We start from the raw sequence: 20,026 nt of genomic DNA, 5'->3' as shown, positions 1-20,026 counted from the left end.
TGTATGGATTGTGATAAGAGTTGTATGAGCCCCTAATAAAATAATTAAAAGAAAAAAAAAGAAACATAAAAAAAAAAAAGAATATTGCAATGGGCAAATTTAATACTTCTTTAAAGTATTAAAAAAATGTCACTTTGAACTAAGTTATGGTGTCTTTATCACTCATATGCTCATGAAAGCTGGAAAATGAATAAGAAAGACCACAGAACAATTGATGCATTGTTTATGCTATTGATGAAGAGTTATTGAAAGCACCATGGACTGCCAAACGAACAAACAAACCTGTCCTGGGGGAAGTACAGCCAGAATGCTCCTTAGAAGTGAGGGTGCTGCCTGCATTCTGTGGTTCTATGGCAGTAGCTCTTTATAGTTTTACACAAGGTTTTGTGTGCATCTCCCAAATGTGCGTTAAGAAGATAGATAACATTGGTACACATTTGTAGAAAAAAAAAACCCCTCAACTTACAGACAAGAAAAAGCTCCTCTGTAGCATGTGGGCTTCCAGGAAATAGGCAGCTTTTCCTGCAGCTTCTTGCTTGGGGATCCTCACTGATTTGCAAGGACCTAACAACAGGCTGAGACAAGCCTTCACCCTTCCACTTCAGCAGGCTTTCCACACTGGCCACAGTGGGACCATTTCAGAATTTGAACCTGGCCATATGGCCATTACTTCAGCTCCTCAGGGGTTTTTCATGGCTCTCAGATACAAACCAAATTCTTTGACAGGGTCCAGCGCTCAGGGTAACCTGGTCCCTTCCAGCCCACGCACACCATTCTCCTTGCTCTGCATCTTGACTAACTGGCTTCCTTTCTCAGGATTGATCTTGAGAATGGCCACTCCCATGGCTGCGCTAGAAGCCCTAAGGCTACAGTGGTTAAGTGCTCAACTGCTAAATAAACCAGCCAGATAGATGTGGCAATCGGGTCTGTGAAGATTTTAGTCTTGGAAATTATAGGGCGGTCTTACTCTGTCCTGTAGCGTCACAATGAGTCGGCATTGATGCAAAGGCAAGGGGTTTGGTTTTCTTAAGCCCGGATTACATTTTCTACATCCCCAGAGCACCCTGTCCAGGACCCACTTCCCCAAGAAGCCTTTGCTGATACTGCCCCTTCTTAGTATATGCATTGTCTGTCTGTCCTTCCTGGTAATTTTCAGACGTTCATTTCAAGGCTCTGTGCACATTTACCGTATTCGCACGTCTCTTCCCCACCAGCCTGTGAGTAAGCTCCACAAGAGCAGGACCTCCGTCTCTTTCTCACCAACGTCGCGCCACCAGGGCCCGGTACAGAACCCACCCAATATGAACTCGGTTCTAAGTGGCAAACGAGGAGTAGGCAAGGAACCCTCACCCTCTGACTCCAGCCCTAACTTAATCAGCTCTCATCCCTTAGCTTCAACACCAGCCACCCTCGCATTTCTCTCCCACTGACGACTTCTCCTAGGGCCCCACCACAGATTCTGCTTTCACAACCCACCTAACGAAGAACGGTCACGTGTCCTGGGATTCAGACCTCTATTCTCTACTCTCTTAGTCAGCTCAAGGGTTCCCATGTCACTTTGTACTGGTGACTCCATCGACTCCTCTTTGAGTTCCAATCCACCTACCCTACACGACTGCCCATTGACTATTTACCTGCATCTGACAAGACAGCCATTCTACACTGTCCTCAGCCTATACCTTAAGAAACCTGCTTCCCATCCTGTGTTTTCTGTTTTGTTTTTGCTTCCTCATGAACGCCACTGCACACGCTTTGATCCAGGCCTCTCAGCTAGCAGGTAATCACTATCCACAGTGAAGTGCAAATAAATTAGAATGTTAACAAAGGACTTAATTAAGTGGCCCCACCTAAGTTTTCTGTGTCTTCTTCATCTCCTTCCCTTCCCACAGGCATAGCCCACGTTTCCACCAGAATGAATGATTTGCAATTCCTGCAATAGCTTTGCTTTGTGAGAAAGCCCTTGTCAGGTTTCATCTACCCTGCTTTCCCTTGAGGATGAGAAATTTGAAGAACGATTCTCAATCAACAACTCCAAAGTACATCTTCCTCTTTAACTAACCAAAGAGGCGGTGGTACCCCGGTACTTGAGTCCCATCCACTCACCCAGAGAGGAGCCTCCAGGAGTGTCTCTCTCCACCTTCCAAGGCTCTTCTCCTTGCTGTAACAGGGAGATCACTTGTGGCGTGGAAAATGGGGGTCCTACTTACAGATAAAAAAGATCTGGTTTTCTTTTGATATAAAGAAGAGCAGAATGCTCGGGAACTGATTGTGGGTAGCAATTGTACATTCTACTTGACAGTGATTGAAATTTGGAATGATGTAATATATGTAATAAATCCCAACTCATAATAATAATAAAAGAAGAATATCAGTCTCGCATTGGGCCCATTTTAGAGCTGTTTCCGTTTTAAAAAAGAGAGGGGAAATACATAAGGATTAAACCCCCGGTGAGTTCCCTCTGACCAAGCACCAGGGATGTGAACATTTTTGCTAACACGAAGAATGTATTGGGAAGTGGACTGTTGCAAATACAGTTAGGTTAGAATTTAGTACTCTATCATTTGATTTCCTTATGATTCATTTAAAGTTGCCCTAGTTTTCAATATTTTCTGCTTTCTTATCTATTGAGGTTTTCTCTGTTTTACTTTGTTATTCTTCATAGTTGTATTTGTTTGTTTTTAAATGGTTTTCTGTATAGGATAGATAAGTCTGTAGCGACAGTAACTGAATTAATTGCTCTCTCATGGAACTGCAGGGGAGGTTGTGGGGAAATGAGGAGTCAATAACGATGAGTACAAGAGGGAAGAACTGTGGTGGTGGTTGTACAACTCTTCTGGAGACGACGGAACTATTGAATTGTACGACATGTGAATGATATGCCAATCAAACTTCCGGGGAAAGAAAACATATAGCGGTGCTTAGTTGAGGATCTTTGGTCATGAGAACAACCATTTGAAAGGAAAACTCCGTTAAGACAGGCTGCATCAAGCTTCTGCAGGTTATTTGGGCTTGGCCCCCCGAATATGAGAGGGGATGTGCTGGGGGACAACAAATGACTTACAAGACATGATGATGTTATAATTAAGCATGTGCGGAGAGAAATATGGCATATGCAGCACTGCATGTTTACTATCTGTCCCTTCACAGAAAAAGCTTACTGAGCAGGAGGTATATATACAGTATTCATCTCTCTAGAAAAGGGAAGTGGAAAAGGCAAGTGGCAGGTCCAAAAGATTGAAAAAAGCTCTCTGTGAGAGATGAGCAAACACACCACAGTGATCGGTTTAAGAAAACGATGCCTCAACCATGCAGACATTTCCAATGCCTGAGGGGAGAGAATAATTAATTATCAATAGCATTGCCTGTATGCTCACACATGGAGCAATTCTATGCCAATTGGGGAGGAATGTGTTTTAATATTTATTTGTAAAGATTCCATAATGACAATCCTTGATAAAACCCAGATAAAATTTATTGATGAGCCACATTTTTTATCCTGGGAAGATGCTAACCTATATAATTTCTTATTTCTGTATCTACAGGGGAACTTTTCTTTACCCAACGAAACCAGGTTGCTGTAGTTCTCCAGCATCACATCCCGGTACAAGTCCCTCTGAGAAGGCTCTAGCTCGTTCCATTCAGCCCGGGTAAAGAGAACAGCTACGTCCTTGAACGTCACGGACACCTGTAAGGAGAAGCACTTCAGTTCCCCGGACTACGCAACACAGAGAATGCAAGACAGTGTGGGGGAAGGGGAAGGGAGGCAGGGGGAGGTTATCCAGGGGGAAAAATCAGATATTGTTCAAGGCTTGGAAGGCTCTAGGTCATTTGAAATAAACAATAAGCCACTGGCAAATATTCAATACTGAGCAGCATAGAGTATGAACCAGGCACTGCTAACTGTAAGAGATGTGTAAGTATTCAGAACAGTAGTGAAGGTGTTAATTAATCTAATGGTGGATTTGAAGACATATATTAAAAGCTTTAAAATGTCCATGCTCTTTAGCTCACTAATTACTTTATTTGTAATAGTACACAAAAATAAAGAGATAAGTTATCTGTTATGGTTTTGTAATAGCAATAAATGAAACTGATGAAGGCTAGGTAAAATATAAGCTATGCCATTATATTTATGATTGTAAACAGATTACTCAAGTTTAAGTATAATAATAATGATAATTAAAATTAAGCTCTCATTTATTGAATCCTTTCTATGGGTCAGGAACTATTCTTAGGACTTTATTTTAATCTTAATATAATCTTTATTTAATCCCCACAATCACCCTATAAAGATGATCCTAATTAACCCTATGAAGCAGGTACTAGTGCTATCCCTGTTTTACATATGAGAAAATAACATCACAGCGAGGGTAAGAAATCTGTCTAAAGCCACATAGCAACAAGTTTGGTTGGTTTTAGTTTTTATGATTAAGTATCTAGTATATATTTGCTGACATCCATGATAATAATAAGTGCAAAAACTCTAAAGTACATGTCATTAAGTATAATTGGTTCTCATTTGTGCAAAGCATAAATAAATTATATTTGCACATAGAAAATTATTCTAATGAATACACAGTGATTGTCACCAGGTGGTGAAATTTAAGAATGTGTTTACTTTATTTACACACACACTCATGCACATGCACATATAATTGTATGTGTGTGTGTGTGTATTTCTCTGAAATTTTTACCATAAGCATGTTGTATACTTTTAAGAAAGATACCTTATCATTGACATTGGGGGAAATAAGTACAAGAAATAATTCTGGCCCTTAAAGAATTTATGAGTTAACCAGCAGACCATAAAAATACATGAAATAATTGTTAAATTATTGAACCAACCAAAGGAGTGTGCCATTAGACCAGACCACACACCATCTCCTAGTTCAATTGTCATTGGATAGACGAGGAATACAAGGTCCAGGGTAGTCTGGACCTCAGGTGACATACTTGATTAGTGGTAGAAGCAGAACTGTAACAAATGTGTTCTAACTTTTAACCCAGCAGTCTGTATGAGCTTTCTAGTCTTAAACTGTTCACTGATTTTTACACCTAAATTCAGGCAGTGTTGACATCTAGGCATCAAATAAAATTTAGAGAATTTCACACAGAATCCAATCACACACAAGGATGGAAAAGATTCTGGTCAAGGGAATAACTAGGCTCAGGAGTAATGTATGAAAATGGCGTACAAGAAAGAAGAGCAATCATGCAGCTGTGGGCCTGGGACCGGCTTTAGCCTCAGAAGATAAAATGCCTGTTCATTTCATGGGTCTACTGGACATCACATGGCAGAACTCTGAGACTACATGGGTTGTTTCTGCCCTGCATTCTGAATGATGTATCTGAGAATGGATGTCTAACAGCGATGAATGTATACACCAGAGAACATATGGGCTTGGATTCAAATGCCTCGACTTCTTTGGTCTCTCATTCCCTTATAGTTAAATACATGGATAATAATCGCCATGGCATTAAGAAATGACAAATGAACAGCACTCAGCATATTCCCAAGCATGCTGGCTCTTCTATCAACTTCTCAAATTACAGTTAGGTGAAGGATGAGTAAAGAACAAGTATTTTCTAGGGCCTAGAAACATTGAATAGCAGTGTCTGTCTAGTCATACAATAATATTGCTCAGTTACCACAACAAGCACATATTGGGCATCTACTATGTGCGTGGCCCTGGCCTAAACCCTTTCTACATACTAACGATTGTGATTCTCTCATCTACCTTATGAAGTAGAGATTATTGCTGTTATAGATTTAATTGTGCTCCCAAAACTCTAATTTTAAATCCTAACACCTATACCTTATAGTGGTTACATAAGGGTTTGAATCCCTATACCCTAGATTATAATCCCACTTGGGCAGGGGTTTTATCATGTTAATGAGACAGTATTTGTGTAGGGTGTGACTGAAGTCATTCTCTTTTGAGATATAAATGAAATTAAATGAGCAACAAGGACATAGAGAAGCGGAGATGAGGGGGACACAGATGCTACGGCACATGAAGATCAACAAGGAGCCAAGGAAAAGGCCCTTCCCCCAGGTCTACAGACAAAGCCTGCCTGCACAGCCAGCACCCCGAATTCAGACTTCTTTTAACCTCCTGAACTGTGAGAAAATAAGGTGGTTTTTAAAAACTACCCACTTGTGCTATTTCTGTTGTAGCAGCCCTAGGTAACTGATAGCTGTTATTCCTCTTATAGGTAAGAACATTGGAGCACAGAGGCCCGTAACGGCAGAAATGGTTACAACCCCTGACTTTTGAGCTGAGAGCCCTATTCTTAACCTCTGTGGACATGGCCTCCGCCATGGAACTGCCTCTGTGGCCTACTGAGGTGTCTTCCCTCTGCCCTTGAAGACCAGAGCGCGTCCCCCAGCCAGGCTCCCCCCAGATTCCCACGAGCTGGGAATATTGATACTGCCTTGTCATAATCAGTGCTTAAGTAAGTGGTAAAAGCAAGACTAGTAATACATAAAATCAAGAGGGAAGTCAAACCTAAGAACTCTGGGATGGTGACGTCTAAAGACGCTATCAGGAGTGGGAAGAAAGAGAAGAGCATTTCCCCAGGGAAGGGAGGAAGGCATGGTGAGGGAAGGAGGCAGACCAGCAAAGAGTTTTCCACGCGTGCCTTGCTCCCCTTGCTCCCAGTGAGCTAAAACACATGGCATTTTAGCTGCTCAGTTAGTAACCACAGAGTGGATTGAGCTTGATGTACAAACGTATGCCAGTCAGGAATAAAAGAGAGAGGAAGGGGTTGGGATGAACACTAGACATGGGTGGGGCGTGGGCAAGCTCTTCAGACTCAAGCACCAGGTAGACCAACTCTTCTTAGGGAAAAGAGGGCTTCTTAGAGCCCTCTTCTTGGGCTCCAGATCCTGGAAAACATTGTGCAGGGCAACAAACACTTCAGGAAGAGAGTAAGGAAAACATGCATCCCTGGGAACGGAAAGAGAAACGGACTCACCTGCGTCCTTGCCTTCCTTTGCCCAGGAGCCATGTCCTCTTTCTGGGCCCTTCCTCTGGGGATGGATGGGGGCACTAGAAGGGGTACCCGAGAGAAGAAAAAGGGAGACAGAAGGAAGGGCCCTCCTGTTGGCTACTCCTCTGAATGAGCAACTCTGAAATCTTTACACTGAGAATGACCAAGGGGCCCTCAGGAAGGGGGACAAGAAGGAGCCAAGAGCTGGCAGAGCAGGGGCACGAGAGAACCAGACTTGCCCGCGCAGCACGAGCTAGCATCCCTGCGTTGTGAACAGACACCGCGGACCCAGTGGGAGTCGATCTTCCTGAGTTCGCGCTGACTGTGAGGACAGCAGGAGGTTTTCAAGCAAGGCTGGAGGGTGTCAAGCGCTAGCTCTTCACCACTTGACAACTTTTCTCCTTCTGGAGCTCTTTCCTACGTTATTCCTTTCTCTCCTGTCGAAGAACCAGTGCCTAGATTTTAAAATTTTAAAAAGACAAGCAGGCTCTCCGATGGCGGGGCTGTGGCAGCTATTCCATAGCGTCCTGGCTCTGCCATTGTAGGAATGGGACCAACACCTTTCTCTGCCATCAAGCAGAGCATCCCATCGGTCACAGAGACGGGGATGGTAAGGAACTGCATTTTTTAACGGAAGGAAGGTAGCAACTGCAAATGCTAGCAGGGGCTTGTAGGGAATTGGCAGGAGGGTCGCTGTGGCCTTGGTGCACGTGGGGAGGATGTGTCCTGTCTGAACTGAGGGTCCAGGGACGGTGTCTCGGGGCGAAGGGTGGGGGGAGAACCATCTGGGTGTGCGAGGGTTCCTTGCCCGCCAGACACCACAAAGGCTTAAGTGGGCACCCGGCGGCCGCAAGGCCCGCCCCGCCCATGTCTTCTGTTACCCTGGCATGGGCCTGTCCTCGGGGCGCCGCGCCCGCAACCCCAAGCACCCCGGCATCGGCTCCTCCGGAGGCCCCCTTCTTCCCTCCCGCATCCCACCGCCGCTGCCACCGCCGCTCGCCCAGCCTCGGGGTCCGGGGCCCGGCCTCACCCGGCGCCGCAACGCGGGCGGGAGGCTCCCTAACTGCCCGGCCGCGATCGAACCCCACGTCCCGCCCGCAGTACCTAGCGATGCCCGGACCCCTCTGGCCCCAGAGATGCTCACCCGGCGGCAAACGCCCCGCGCCCCAGGGCGGCCCAGGCGAGGCAGGGGAGGGGGCTCTGGAGGCAAGGCCGCCGACGCCTCTGGGAAATGGAGTCCACTGGAGAACCCCAAGAAAAATGGGAAGTGTAGTTCGCTGCGTGATGCTCGGAGTGAGCCCGGTCACGTGTCCAGGCTCTTCTGGTACTGGCCAGTGTTTCCGGGCGCTGCATCGTGAATTCATACTCGTCGCTGCCATCGCGGAACCCCTGTAGGGCAGCATCTAAAGACCGAGGAAGCAGCCGGTGACTTTGAACCCCTGATCCTGTGGTTACCAACTCAGTACCACCAGAGTTCCTGCCTTGATGGCAGCGAGTTTAGTTAGTGTCATGGATTCGTTTGGGAACTGACTCAAAACCCCAAATTCAAGCTCATCTAGTGACCTCTGAAACAGAGTAGGACCACCCCTGTGGGCTACTGAGGCTGTGATTCTGCGGAAGCAGATAGCGCGCTCTCTCGGAGCACTGCTGGTGAGCTTGAACTACGAACCTGGAATCGAATGCCTAATGCACTGGGCCACTAGGGCTCCTGTTTTGTGAACGGCAGCGATAGACATTAAGATTCACCGAAATGCAGTATTTTCTAGGTCTGCATTTGTGTGGATGACAGTACCCCAATATTCCTGCCTTGTAGTCCATTCTAGCCCATAGCAACGGTATTAGACCAGGTTGACTAGAGAAACAAAAATATGTTATTGTTTATTCTAACCATAAAAGTAATGCATCTTCCTTGAAAAGAAATGACGTTTTGGATTACTGGGTTTGGTTTGAAACCTTGGGACCATCATTTTTAGGAAACAATTCAATCAATTGTCACACTACAGTTCATAAAGATAATGAGTCCTGGTGGCATAGTGGGTTATGTGTTTGGCTGCTAAATGCAGGGTCAGCAGTTCAAACCGACCAGCTTCTGGGTAAGAGAAAGATAAGGCTTTCTGCTCCCATAAAGATTTCCAGCCTCGGAAGCCCAGAGGGGTAGTTCTCCTCCGGCCTGTCCTGTCACTGTGAGTCAGAATGGACTCCCTGAGGGCGGTGAGTTTGAGTGAGTTCATACAGATGTTGCTCTACACCATCACCTGGTGAGTAGCATCTGTTATATTGAGCAGGGGACCAAATCCAGGGATACCCATGGTAGCCAACTAAAAAGGGGGGGGGGGGGGAGAAAAAAAAAAGACATGGGTAGCAGGTAACAGGGCACTAACCCACCCACGGGGAGGGGGTTGTTTATATCTCCACAGGGAAAGAGGGACCAAACTTCAACCCTGTGCTCCAAGACGTGAATGCAAAATGCCGGTGTGGAGTAGGGAACCAGTGGAGAGGTCTGGGGGAAAGGCCCCAATCCCAACTACATGGACACCTGCCCCTCCCCCAGAAGAATTTATTTCAGAGGACAGTACTGACGCTTCACTGAGGGAGAGGGACATGTCTGATCAGAGCACACGGGAGCAAATGAAGGGAAAGGAAGAGAGAGTGGAGCACATCTTGGCCCACCAAGCTCTGAAGATGATATTCCTGCTCAGAAAACACTGGAGACACAGTTCGGGAATTGCATCTGATCTGGCCTCACCACACTGAGGCAAAACACTAAGGGTGGGCAAGAGAACTGCAAGGGGAACAGAGCAATGAAGTCCCCAGGGAGTACCAAAAATAGACTTTGGGGCTAGGGCTTGGCACCCCATCAGACTTGACCGGAAAACACTCCTACAGGTCAACAAATACACCTCGAACTATTTACAGGCTTTTGTTTTTTTGTTGTTTTCTTGGTGTTGTTGCTGTTTTGATTTCTTTTGTTGCTTTGTTTTCCTCTGTCTTGCTTTTTGTGCCTATTATTATCTCTGCAAGTCTATCTAGATAAGATAGGCAGGATAAACAATCTGGTGTAAAAAACAATGGTACCAATGGTTCCAGGGGGACATGGGAGAGGGAGAGGTGGGAAAAAGGAAGTGGGTGTTAGTAAACCCAGGGACAAGGGAACAATAAGTGATCCAAAATCAATGGTAAGGAGGGTGTAGGAGGCCTGGTAGGGCGTGATCAAGGGCAATGTAACCAAGAGGATCGCCCTCACATCCCCCACTACCATATTTGAAAGTCAGTGTGAATAACCGTTTTTTAAGCTGAAATACAAGTTTTCTGTTCTAAGAAGAAAAGACCCAAATATCATGGTTCAACATTTCCATGCAACCAAACACACGGGAAATTTTGTATGATGGATTTTACCTTATGGATGCAATTTTGGGGCCATTCTCTCCATGATCAAGCAACCAGAAGTATCTTTTGGCTCTGGAGCTCAAATTCCACCTGGCCACACACTATTATGTCATTTGATTAATTTATTTTAATAAATATAAAGAGCATAATGTCCAACTGGCATTTTCCTTCAGTGAAAATAGTTTTTCCAGAAGCCCTTTAGCTGTACCCATATTAAAAGTACCACAAGATTTTGGGCTCACCCTCAATCCTAGGCCGAATTTAAGAGCCATTATTTCTTATGACATGGTCCTGCTTATACATGCCCTCAGGAAGTGATCACTGAAGATATAGGTGCTATAGCAAAATGTGGTGAAGAAATTAGATGGTGCTCGGCTATTAGAAAGAAAAGCATGTGGGATCTTAAAGAATTGCCTTCAAACAAGCAGTCCTCTAAGTGAGACGTCAACTAACCCCACATGAAAGAAGCACACCAGCCTGTGTGATCCAAGGTCTGTAAATAATATAATCCAAATCCTAAGGCAGGAATGGTATCAGAACATGAATTGTGAACACCTGGTTTGCAGAAGGTTATGGTTGACGGAGCCCCAAACCCATTTGCAGGGTGCACACATAGATTAAGCCTCTGGTGAATCCCTTCTAACCATAGTCAAGGAATGTGAATAGCTTTGTTATCAGACAGCATTGTAAACTTGATTATGGCAGATACAGTTAGGTTAAAATGTAATGTCTTATTTGATCTCCCTTTTTACCCATTTAAAAGTTGGTTCAGTTAAAAAAGTGTGGATTAAGCCTCAGGTGAATTCCCTCTGACCAAAGTCCAGTGATGTGAAAAGTCTTGCTATCATGCAGAGGGCACTGGAAAGTGGATTATTACAGATATAGGTAGGTTAAAAATTAACATTTAATCATTTGAGCTCCCCTTTTACCCATTTTAAAGTTATTGTAGTTTTTAATGTTTTCTGTTTGAGGTTTTCCTGTTTTACTTAGTGTTGTCAGTTTTTTGTCTTTGTTGTGGCGGTGGGTGTTTGTTTATTTTCATATGTTTTCCTGTATATGAAATCCAGGATATGTAAATCTGTAGAGACAGTAACTGGACTAATGGTTTCTTGGGGGTGTGGCAGAAGAGGTTGGGGGAAATGAGGATCTAATAACATGAGTGCAAGAAAGATGAATATGTTCTAAAATTGTGGTAATGATTGTACAACACTTCTGGGTATGATTAAACTATTGAATTATATCATATGTGGACCATATGCCAATAAAACTGGTTTTCAAAAGGACATAGACTGCCAAAATAATGAACAAATCTGTCTTGGACCAAGTAAGGCCAGAATGCTCTTTAGAGCAAGGATGGCAAGAGTTTGTCTCACAAATTTTGGACATGTTGTCAGTAGTGACCAGCCCTTGGAGAAGAACATCATGCTTGGTAAAATGGAGAGGCAGAGGGAAAAGAGGAAGGTCCTCAACAAGATGGATTGCCACAATGAGCTCAAATATAACAATTGTGAGGCTGGTGCAGGACCAGGCCGTGTTTTGTTCTGTTGTATACAGGATTGCTATGAGTCAGAATCGACTCAATGATACCTAATGATAAAAGCAGTATATCTGCCCAGCAGATGTTTCCGCTTATATTTCAGGTAATGGCCCAGGAGTAAGGAAGCAAGACAATACTAGAAGATCCAGAGTCGTTCTTGCCTTAGTTAGGATCCCTACACTCCACTGGATCCACTTATCTCTTGTAACAACCTATGATCGATCATAGCTTAGTTCCCAAGACTCCTGCAAGGCAGTTGTCCATTTCAAAAATAATTGACCAATTGAGAGTCATTTTGATCAAGTTGTCTAGTAGTGTAATTGATGTATCTTCTTAGCATGTTGCTACCAGACTAAATACAATAAATAAGTTTGCTTAGGAGAGCTGTGGACATAGTATTTTGGTTGACCAGGGAAATGGAGCTTAGTAAAACAGTCTAAGGCCAAATTCTTTTAAAGAGAAGGAGAAATCGTTCTGTCAATGTATGATTGCCATCTATCATCAAGGTCTATGAATTGTGCAGTTTATACTCAGCTATTAACCTAAAGGGGCAGTTTGAACCCTTCGTTTGACATAATAGATGAAACACCTGGTGGTTGTCTGCATCATCACTACAGTCAAGGAAAACCTAGGGAGCAGATCTATTCCTAACACATGGGTTTGCTGTTACAGGCTCAATGGGGTCATCTCTTTAAAATATGTGCTGCAAATCCTACACTTTCCACCTATGGTTATAATTTCACTTGGGAGTGGACTCTCTTTGCTATGTTAACTAGGCAGGATCAGTGTAGGGTGTATCTTGACTCAATAAAATATTTGTGCAAACTATAAAAGGAAGAGATCAAGGAGGCAGAGATGAGAAAGAGATGCCCCGTCACAAGAAGACCACCGGGACAGGAGAGCTCAAAGACACAGGGACATTTCTTCAGAGCCCGCACCGAGGGAACTTGCCTCTAGAGTTCTGACAGCCCTCGAAACCTGAAGTTCCTGTTTGTAAGAGCCACTGAGACTTAAGGAACTTCTGCTGCAGCCACCCTGGACAACAGAGCTACTCATCTGGAGTCAGAATGGGCTCCATGACAAGAGATTTGGGCTTGGGGTTTTATTATCTATAAACTGTCCCACTGATGTTTGATTGACTTGTTTTTTAAATGAAACATTAAATTTTGATATAATTATAGATTCACATGCAGTTGTGTTCACAATAGAGAAATCATTTTCCCAGTGTTCCTAGTGGCAAATTAATGTCTATTTAGTCACCAATATTTGTATTGTTCGGTGGCGTATTAATGTCCCTTACATTTCTTAAGAAGAAGATAATTGTTTTGCTCAGAATAATTTCATAGTCTTCATAATATTTTATAGGTAGTTTTCGACCATTAACATTTAACACACTAACCAGAGTATTTTAATTGATAGACAACATATCGAGTCAGAGTACAATATAAAATTTCCATCTCATGTAGCAGGTGCCTCCTTTAAATATCTATATCTCAAATTTAATGTATTTAAAATTTAATAATTGATCTTTGTGTTAGGCCAGGTCGACTAGAGACACAAATCCAGAAACACTCATAGATATGTAAGAAAGAGCTTTATATCAAGAAGCAATTATATACCGATAAAACATCCCAGCCCAGTCCAACTCAAGTCCATAAGTCTGATACTAGTCCATAAATCCCTCTTCAGACTCACAACCACAAGCACTGATGCAGAATTCAGGATGATCAGTCAGCTGAATGCAAAGTCTTGTGGATCCAATGGTGGTGGAAGCATCACAGGGCTCTGGCAGGTCCCAGGGTGGTTTGCCAGTAGAAAGGTGAAGGCAGAAAGAGAAGAGGAGGTTCCCAGGACCCTTCTATGAGAAGACCATGCCCACAAGGAGGCACCATCAGGTTGTGACCCAATTGATAGGTTGAATACCACCTCTACACTTTTTTATATTTTAAGTTGACATGAAGTTATGCAACTACCACAATCTCCTCTCCTAAACCAATTTTACCAACATTGTTTATGTTTTGTTTATAATCTCAGTTAATAACACTTCCCTTTTTTACTGCTCAGGTAAAAATAAACTTTAGTTTATTCATTTCTCTCTTCTTACACCTCAGTTGATCCAGAGTAAATTAACTACTTTCCCAAATTTGAAAAGCACAGCTATATCTCAGTCACAAAATGTGGGATACAAAAAGGCTTTTCCCCAGGTTGTCTCCCCCAAATATTTGTCAGACCTAACACTGCTTGCAACACATGGTAAATGACTAGCACACTTGGAAGCAAGCTGATTAGAAGTTTTCTCCCTGAAGGCATTCAGCCATCCAGAGCAAGCAGACACTATTGTTTATCCCACTGTAGGTGGGGCTCACACCCTACTGAAAGAATAGTGATTGTCTCCCTGGAGAGCCCAGAGTAAAGGTCAAGTACACTCAAGGTCGACTAAGGTTAGGCTGCCATCTTGAATCTAGGATCCGCCTATCTTGTCACATGTGTACCCCTAATCTCTCCTCTTCCTATTGCGTGTACACCCCTAGATTGTCCCCCTCCCATTGCTCTATTGCCTATGGTACAGCCCCTTCCTGTGACATATGTGGTCACCTGTAATCTGGGGGGCTTGCACTCCCTGCAAGCATATATAAGCCTTGGTTAGAAATACATTCTCTCCCCTCCTCCCCATCTCAGTGCGGACCTGACTGCTGAGATCATGGCCATCCAGGAGGAGAGTATGCTACCATAAATGTGTCTGACTCCTTTGTTTTATCTTCTCTCCCATCTCACTTATTCTCTATGACTTTACTATAATCTTTATATATTATCGCTATACAATTGCACCTAGGGACCCCCATGAATTGTCAGGCAGGTTAACCTGACAACAAAAGGACAAAGTTCTTCTCAGATCCAACTGATTTAAATGGCTAAAATGGCCAGTCAATATTTTTATAGCCTTTCAAAGAACCTGTTTTAGCTATTACTTCAAAAACAAATAAACAAACCTCCCTGCCATTGAGTGGATGCCTACTCATAACAACCCGATAGGACAGGGTAGAACTGCTCCTTTGAGTTTCTGAGACTAATGTTTCTACTCTTCCTTCTTCCTTATCTGCATTCTCAACATCTTCCCTTAGATGGCAGCAGAGAACACTCAATTCCAGTTTGGGTTAAAGTAGGAAAGAACGGGTGTAATCTCTGACCAAGGAGGACAGAGTTCTTGCTTCTTGTAGGGTTGTTCAGGTAACCCACACGCGTAGGCACGGCCCCTTTACAAAGGCTTTCTCCTGTGGTGTTAGAGTTATATGGAGTTGTTGTCAAAGTTCATAGCTGTCTTGTAAGACCATTTTGTTGTTCCACCTAGCACTGTGTGCAGCTACTAGATCATTGGTTCCCAGACTTAATGAGCCTGTCACCCCCTTTTCAGGAAGAAAATGTAGTCAGTACCCCACCTGGCAATTGAAACCTTTATCCTATAGACAACATAAGAATAAGATGAAGTCTTGCCATCCTTGGCTCTAAGGAGCACTGGCTGTACTTCTTCCACGACAGAGCATTTATCATTCTAGCACTCCACAGTACTTTCAATATTTTTCTCCAGCACCACAATTCGAATGCATTGATCCTTCTTCGGTCTTCCTTATTCAATGTCCAACTTCCACATGCATGTGAGACTGTGGAAAATACCATGGCTTGGGTGTTTTGTGGAGGGGCGGCAAAAAAGCGGATGGCCCTCGAGGAGATGGGCTGACACAGGGCTGCACGATGGGCTTGAGGCATAAGAATAGCTGTGAGCATGGCCAGGACCGTGCAGTGCTTCGTTCTGCTGTGCACTGGCTGCTATGGGTCAGAGCTGACTCAGTGACTCCTGACAGCAACAGCATAGCCTGTGATCCAACCTAAAGGGTAAACCTTGGCTTTGTGGCCCTCCCACCCCCGCCCCAGTGTCCCAGCTCCCCTCCCTGCACCGGACAGCACAGCACCGTTTAGGAAACACTGCCCTAGATCATCTGCTCTTTCCTTTTGTATCCCAGGCAGTGGGCGCTCTTTGATGCTTCTCTGCATGGGCTGCACGTCAGAGAGAGTGTGTCGGTTCCACACGTGGACATCGCACATATGGAGGTTTCCATAAGCCCTGCTCTCCTCCTGCCCTCAGCTTGGACCCCTGGGCTTGCACGTTACAATCTCATTTCTCAAAAGTGGCAGTGATTAGAGCCAGCTGTGGTCTTCAGGTGCAGCTCTTGGATGCTTTAACAGGGCGATGAGCTCCAGCGTAACTGGAGCCACCCAGTGCTCCCATTCCCTTGGTTTGAGGCTAAAAACTTGGGCTACTCAGGCTTTTATCCCATCTTTGACTCTGACAGCTCAACTATGTTATCGCCTCTATCAACCTATCTGCGGGGGACTATTTGGATGGATCTGTTTCAAAGAAAGTCTCCCCCCACCCCCAGGTAAAAACAAACTCACTGCCACCATAAGCGACCCTCCAAGACTGGGCAGAACTGTCCCTGCAAATTCCCGGAAGGTAACTCTTTAAGGGAGTAGTCTGTCTCCTATACTGGCCCCTCCCCCAATGGACAATAACATAATCTGTTTGTGTATCTTGAGTGTATTACTTAAATTATGGCCATTTAGTTGTGTCATCTATGAACTATATTGTTTCTATAAAACAATACATCTCTAGCCTGCGGTCATCAGCCAGTGTGTACTGTGTACCTCAGGCCATTACTTAATCTCTTCCATTTGGTATCAGCTCCTCTTTTTTCCTTTCCTCCCCACCCTCCCACCCTCATGAACCTTTGATAGATTATAAATTATTATTTTCATATCTTACACCATCTGTAGTCGCCCTCCACCCTTATCACAAAAGAACCTTTTCACCTTCAAAGTACTCTCCATTACACTTAACATATTTGTCAAATCTGCGATTCCATTCTTGGCAACATTTTTCAAACTCATCTGTTTGGATGGTTGACAGCACCTCCCTTTTTTTTTCTTCACCTCTTCTACACTGTCAAATTGCTGTCCTTTCATGTCCCTGTTCATTCATGGAAACAAAAAGAGAGTCACATGGAAAGGGGACAAGTTAATAAGGTGCGTGGAGCAACAGAGGTATGCTGTTTTTGTAAACACTGGTGCACTGAGATGGCTGCTTGAGCAAGTGCATTGTCATTGGGGCAAAACCAGTCCCCCCTCTGCCACAAATCAGGCTTTTTTATCTCAAACTGTTACACAATCTTCTCAGAACCTCTAAATAGAAATCTTTATTAACAGTCTAACCTGGTGGAATGAACTCCAAAGGCACTATGAGTCAACATTTTCATCTGTTTGGGAAGTTGACTGAGTCCACAATGAAGTTTGTCATCAATTGACATTTCACCTTTTGTGAAATGAGAAAACCACTTCAACACTTGAGTTATTCCCATAGCTCTGTCCTTGAAAGCTGTGTTCAATATCACAGCAATTTGTGAGGCATTTTTCCCAAGCAGAAAACAAAATTTCACAGTTGCATGCTATTCTCTTAAATCAGCCATCACAATAAATGAGGTTTGAGTGAAACTGCTTTTATGAAAAATTCACTGTGACCAGAGAGAACCTTCCTAGGTGATGCCACTCCCTGCACTATGCTCACCTAGTGGAAAAAAAATTTGCATTCCAAAAGCTCCACTCAGCCATGTGCAATTCCAGTTTGGGGGGGATACCCCCTAGTATGGCAACAGCAATAGAATGCCGCTAGAAATATGAGTGTTCAATGTGCTTCTTGTGAGCTTTAAAAGAAAATGATATCTTTTGACTGGACAATAGAGGAAAGGTGTTGCTTTTTATGAAGTGGCAAAAGAAGTTGTCTGAATTATGTCCAAATGTTTCACAGAGAGTATGATTTGCTAGCAATGGACTTAGGTATCTGGTGATGAAGCCAGGTATCTGGCTTATGAGATCTTAAAACAAGATCTTTGAGAGGTTGTATGGTTACTCCTTGCCACTTATAATAAAATTTGAAAGGAGAGAGAGGGATCTTAAAATGAACTATGTAAAATGAACACAAACTTAACGATTTGAAAAGCATTGTACAAACTAAGAACATGTATCCTAGAATGTTCACAAGATTATGTCCCCTCAATCTTTTATTAACGTGAATAAGCCTGTCATTGACGGATCTAGAGAACTACAATAGCAGGGGGGAATCAGCTTACACTGAACAGGAACGATCAAGAATTCAAGGAAAGAGTGCTTTCTCTCTCTTGGAGTTCTACAAGCAGCAAATATGCCAACAGAGATTCTTCTGTTGCCCTGCAAGGAAAGCAATGGAACATCCCTAGAGCTAATGGAAACAGAACTAAGGTAAGGAACCTGGGAAGCAAGGCCTTCTTGGTTTCAAAGGGTAGGTCTCTTGAGTTTCAAAGAGTTGAATCTTGGTCAATATGGATCTAGGGTAGAGGCTCTCATCAATATATGTCATCGAGATGGATCCACTGCCCAAAGCTGAGGGCGTGATGATGCCATGGCCAAGGGGAAAAATAATAGGGCTTGCTAGAGGGTCACCAGTCAGATGGATTAGGAGAATTGGTCCATTCAAAGCTAAGGGAGCAGAGTTGTAGTCTCAGGCCTGGAAGGCAAAGCTGAAGGCAGAATTGAGGTGCCTCCACTCAAATTCAGAAGGCATGCCTGGGTGGTCTCAGAAAAGCATTATTTTCAAGCCTTGAAGCTAATGTTAGTTGTCCTACTGGACTTTGAGACATGCCAGGTGCCCTTTCCTCACTCTTTCCCTCTAATTTCTCAAGTTTGTAATAGAAATACCTATCTTGTTACTGTTCACTGTATTTTAGAAGCAGATAACTTGCATTCTAGATTTCATAGGTTCGGGGGTAAAGAGGAATTTGCCCCAGGAGGCTACGTGCCTAAATGAAAGTCTCACCCATATTTGATGCTGATGACTCATATGACGAGATTTCAGACTTGGAGTTGTTTTAAGGCTTTGGGGATGATGTGATAGGATGAATGTTTTTCCATGTGGAGACAATATAGAACCTGGAGAGCTAGAGAGTAGAATGTTAGGGATTGAACTGTGTCCTGCAAGATATGTGGCGTAAATTCTAACCTCTTCACCTGTGATTATAATCTCACTTGGGAATGGGTTGCCTTTGTTATGTAGATGAGGCAAAATTAGTGGCAGATGCATATGGAGTAGTCTCTTTTGAGATATAAAATATTAAACAAACGAGTAGAACAAGTATGGGGTAAGATAGAAGCCTAGGCACAAGGAGATCTCTAAATTACCGAGAAGCAGACACTGAAGATACAAGATCCTTCTTTCAGAATCAACGGAGAGAGAGACCTTCCTCTGGAGATGGTGCTCTGAACGTAGACTTCTACGCTCCCAAGCGGTGACAAGGACATTCGTATGTGTTTATTGTAGGTCATCTACTTGTGCCCTTTCTGTTACCAGGAAACGTAAGACATTAAAACACGGTCAAAGGCAATGACAGGTAGACGTCCTTGGTCTTTCTCGGAGAACAGTGTCTGGGGAGCTGTGCTGAGAAGAGGGATGAGCCTCTGTCTCAACATTCATTAAGCGAATGTAAAACTTTTCTCCCCAAGTTGTTCTAATTGGCTTGAAGAATACTAGTCTCTAATTGCCAATTTTCCCAGAATGAAAATGGCCCCTGGGAAAGAGGGGGTAGAGTTCCCAGGAGTACTAGCAGCAGAAGGGGAAGTTCTTGGGATAAATCTGGGCTTTGCTAACTCAGATCCGGAATAGTGAACCCGCAGAGGCAAGCCTAATCCTGATTCTCTGACTGCTCCCAGGAGGACTTGATCAGCCCGCTTCCAGGGAGAGGGTCACAGATGATCTGCATGATGCTAATGTATTAGCAGTTCTTGTTCTGAATGTACCTGAAATATAGGTAATGACATCTAGCAATTATTCCACTCTGTGTTAGACAGGGTTCTCAGAGAGACAAAACAAGATTGCTAATAATTTTATATATATTTATACAGATAGATAGATATAACATAAGAAATAAACAGTTAATTAAATTATAAAGCAGTACAAATGGCTCAGTGCAACTCACTCCTGTGAGATGGTTGTGAGACACTGGCAGTCCTTCAAATCTTGAGGGCCGC

General features: G+C 43.7%; 1 protein-coding gene across 3 annotated transcripts in view; it reads right to left on the bottom strand.

Annotated features, from left to right (window-relative positions):
* ZNF354A (zinc finger protein 354A) overlaps positions 1–7,792 on the bottom strand; it is a 16,092-nt gene extending 8,300 nt beyond the window's left edge. The window contains exons 1-3 of one of the 3 annotated variants that reach the window (XM_045284897.1): positions 6,979–7,792; positions 3,559–3,685; positions 2,104–2,202 (exon numbers count right to left, since the gene is read on the bottom strand). In XM_045284897.1, the coding sequence (XP_045140832.1) occupies positions 2,104–2,202; positions 3,559–3,685; positions 6,979–7,011 (259 nt within the window). In that variant the 5' untranslated portion in view covers positions 7,012–7,792. The remainder of the gene's footprint in view (positions 1–2,103; positions 2,203–3,558; positions 3,686–6,978) is intronic. The other 2 variants (XM_004696832.2, XM_045284898.1) reach the window with 2 other exon arrangements.
* Positions 7,793–20,026: the final 12,234 nt, after the last annotated feature.

Source organism: Echinops telfairi, unplaced genomic scaffold, assembly GCF_000313985.2.
Source record: "Echinops telfairi isolate 266 unplaced genomic scaffold, ASM31398v2 ScPeMD7_7469;HRSCAF=8507_0, whole genome shotgun sequence".
NCBI classification, from domain to species: domain Eukaryota; kingdom Metazoa; phylum Chordata; class Mammalia; order Afrosoricida; family Tenrecidae; genus Echinops; species Echinops telfairi.
Note: the sequence above shows the minus strand (reverse complement) of the source record. Positions and strands in the feature narration are given on the sequence as shown.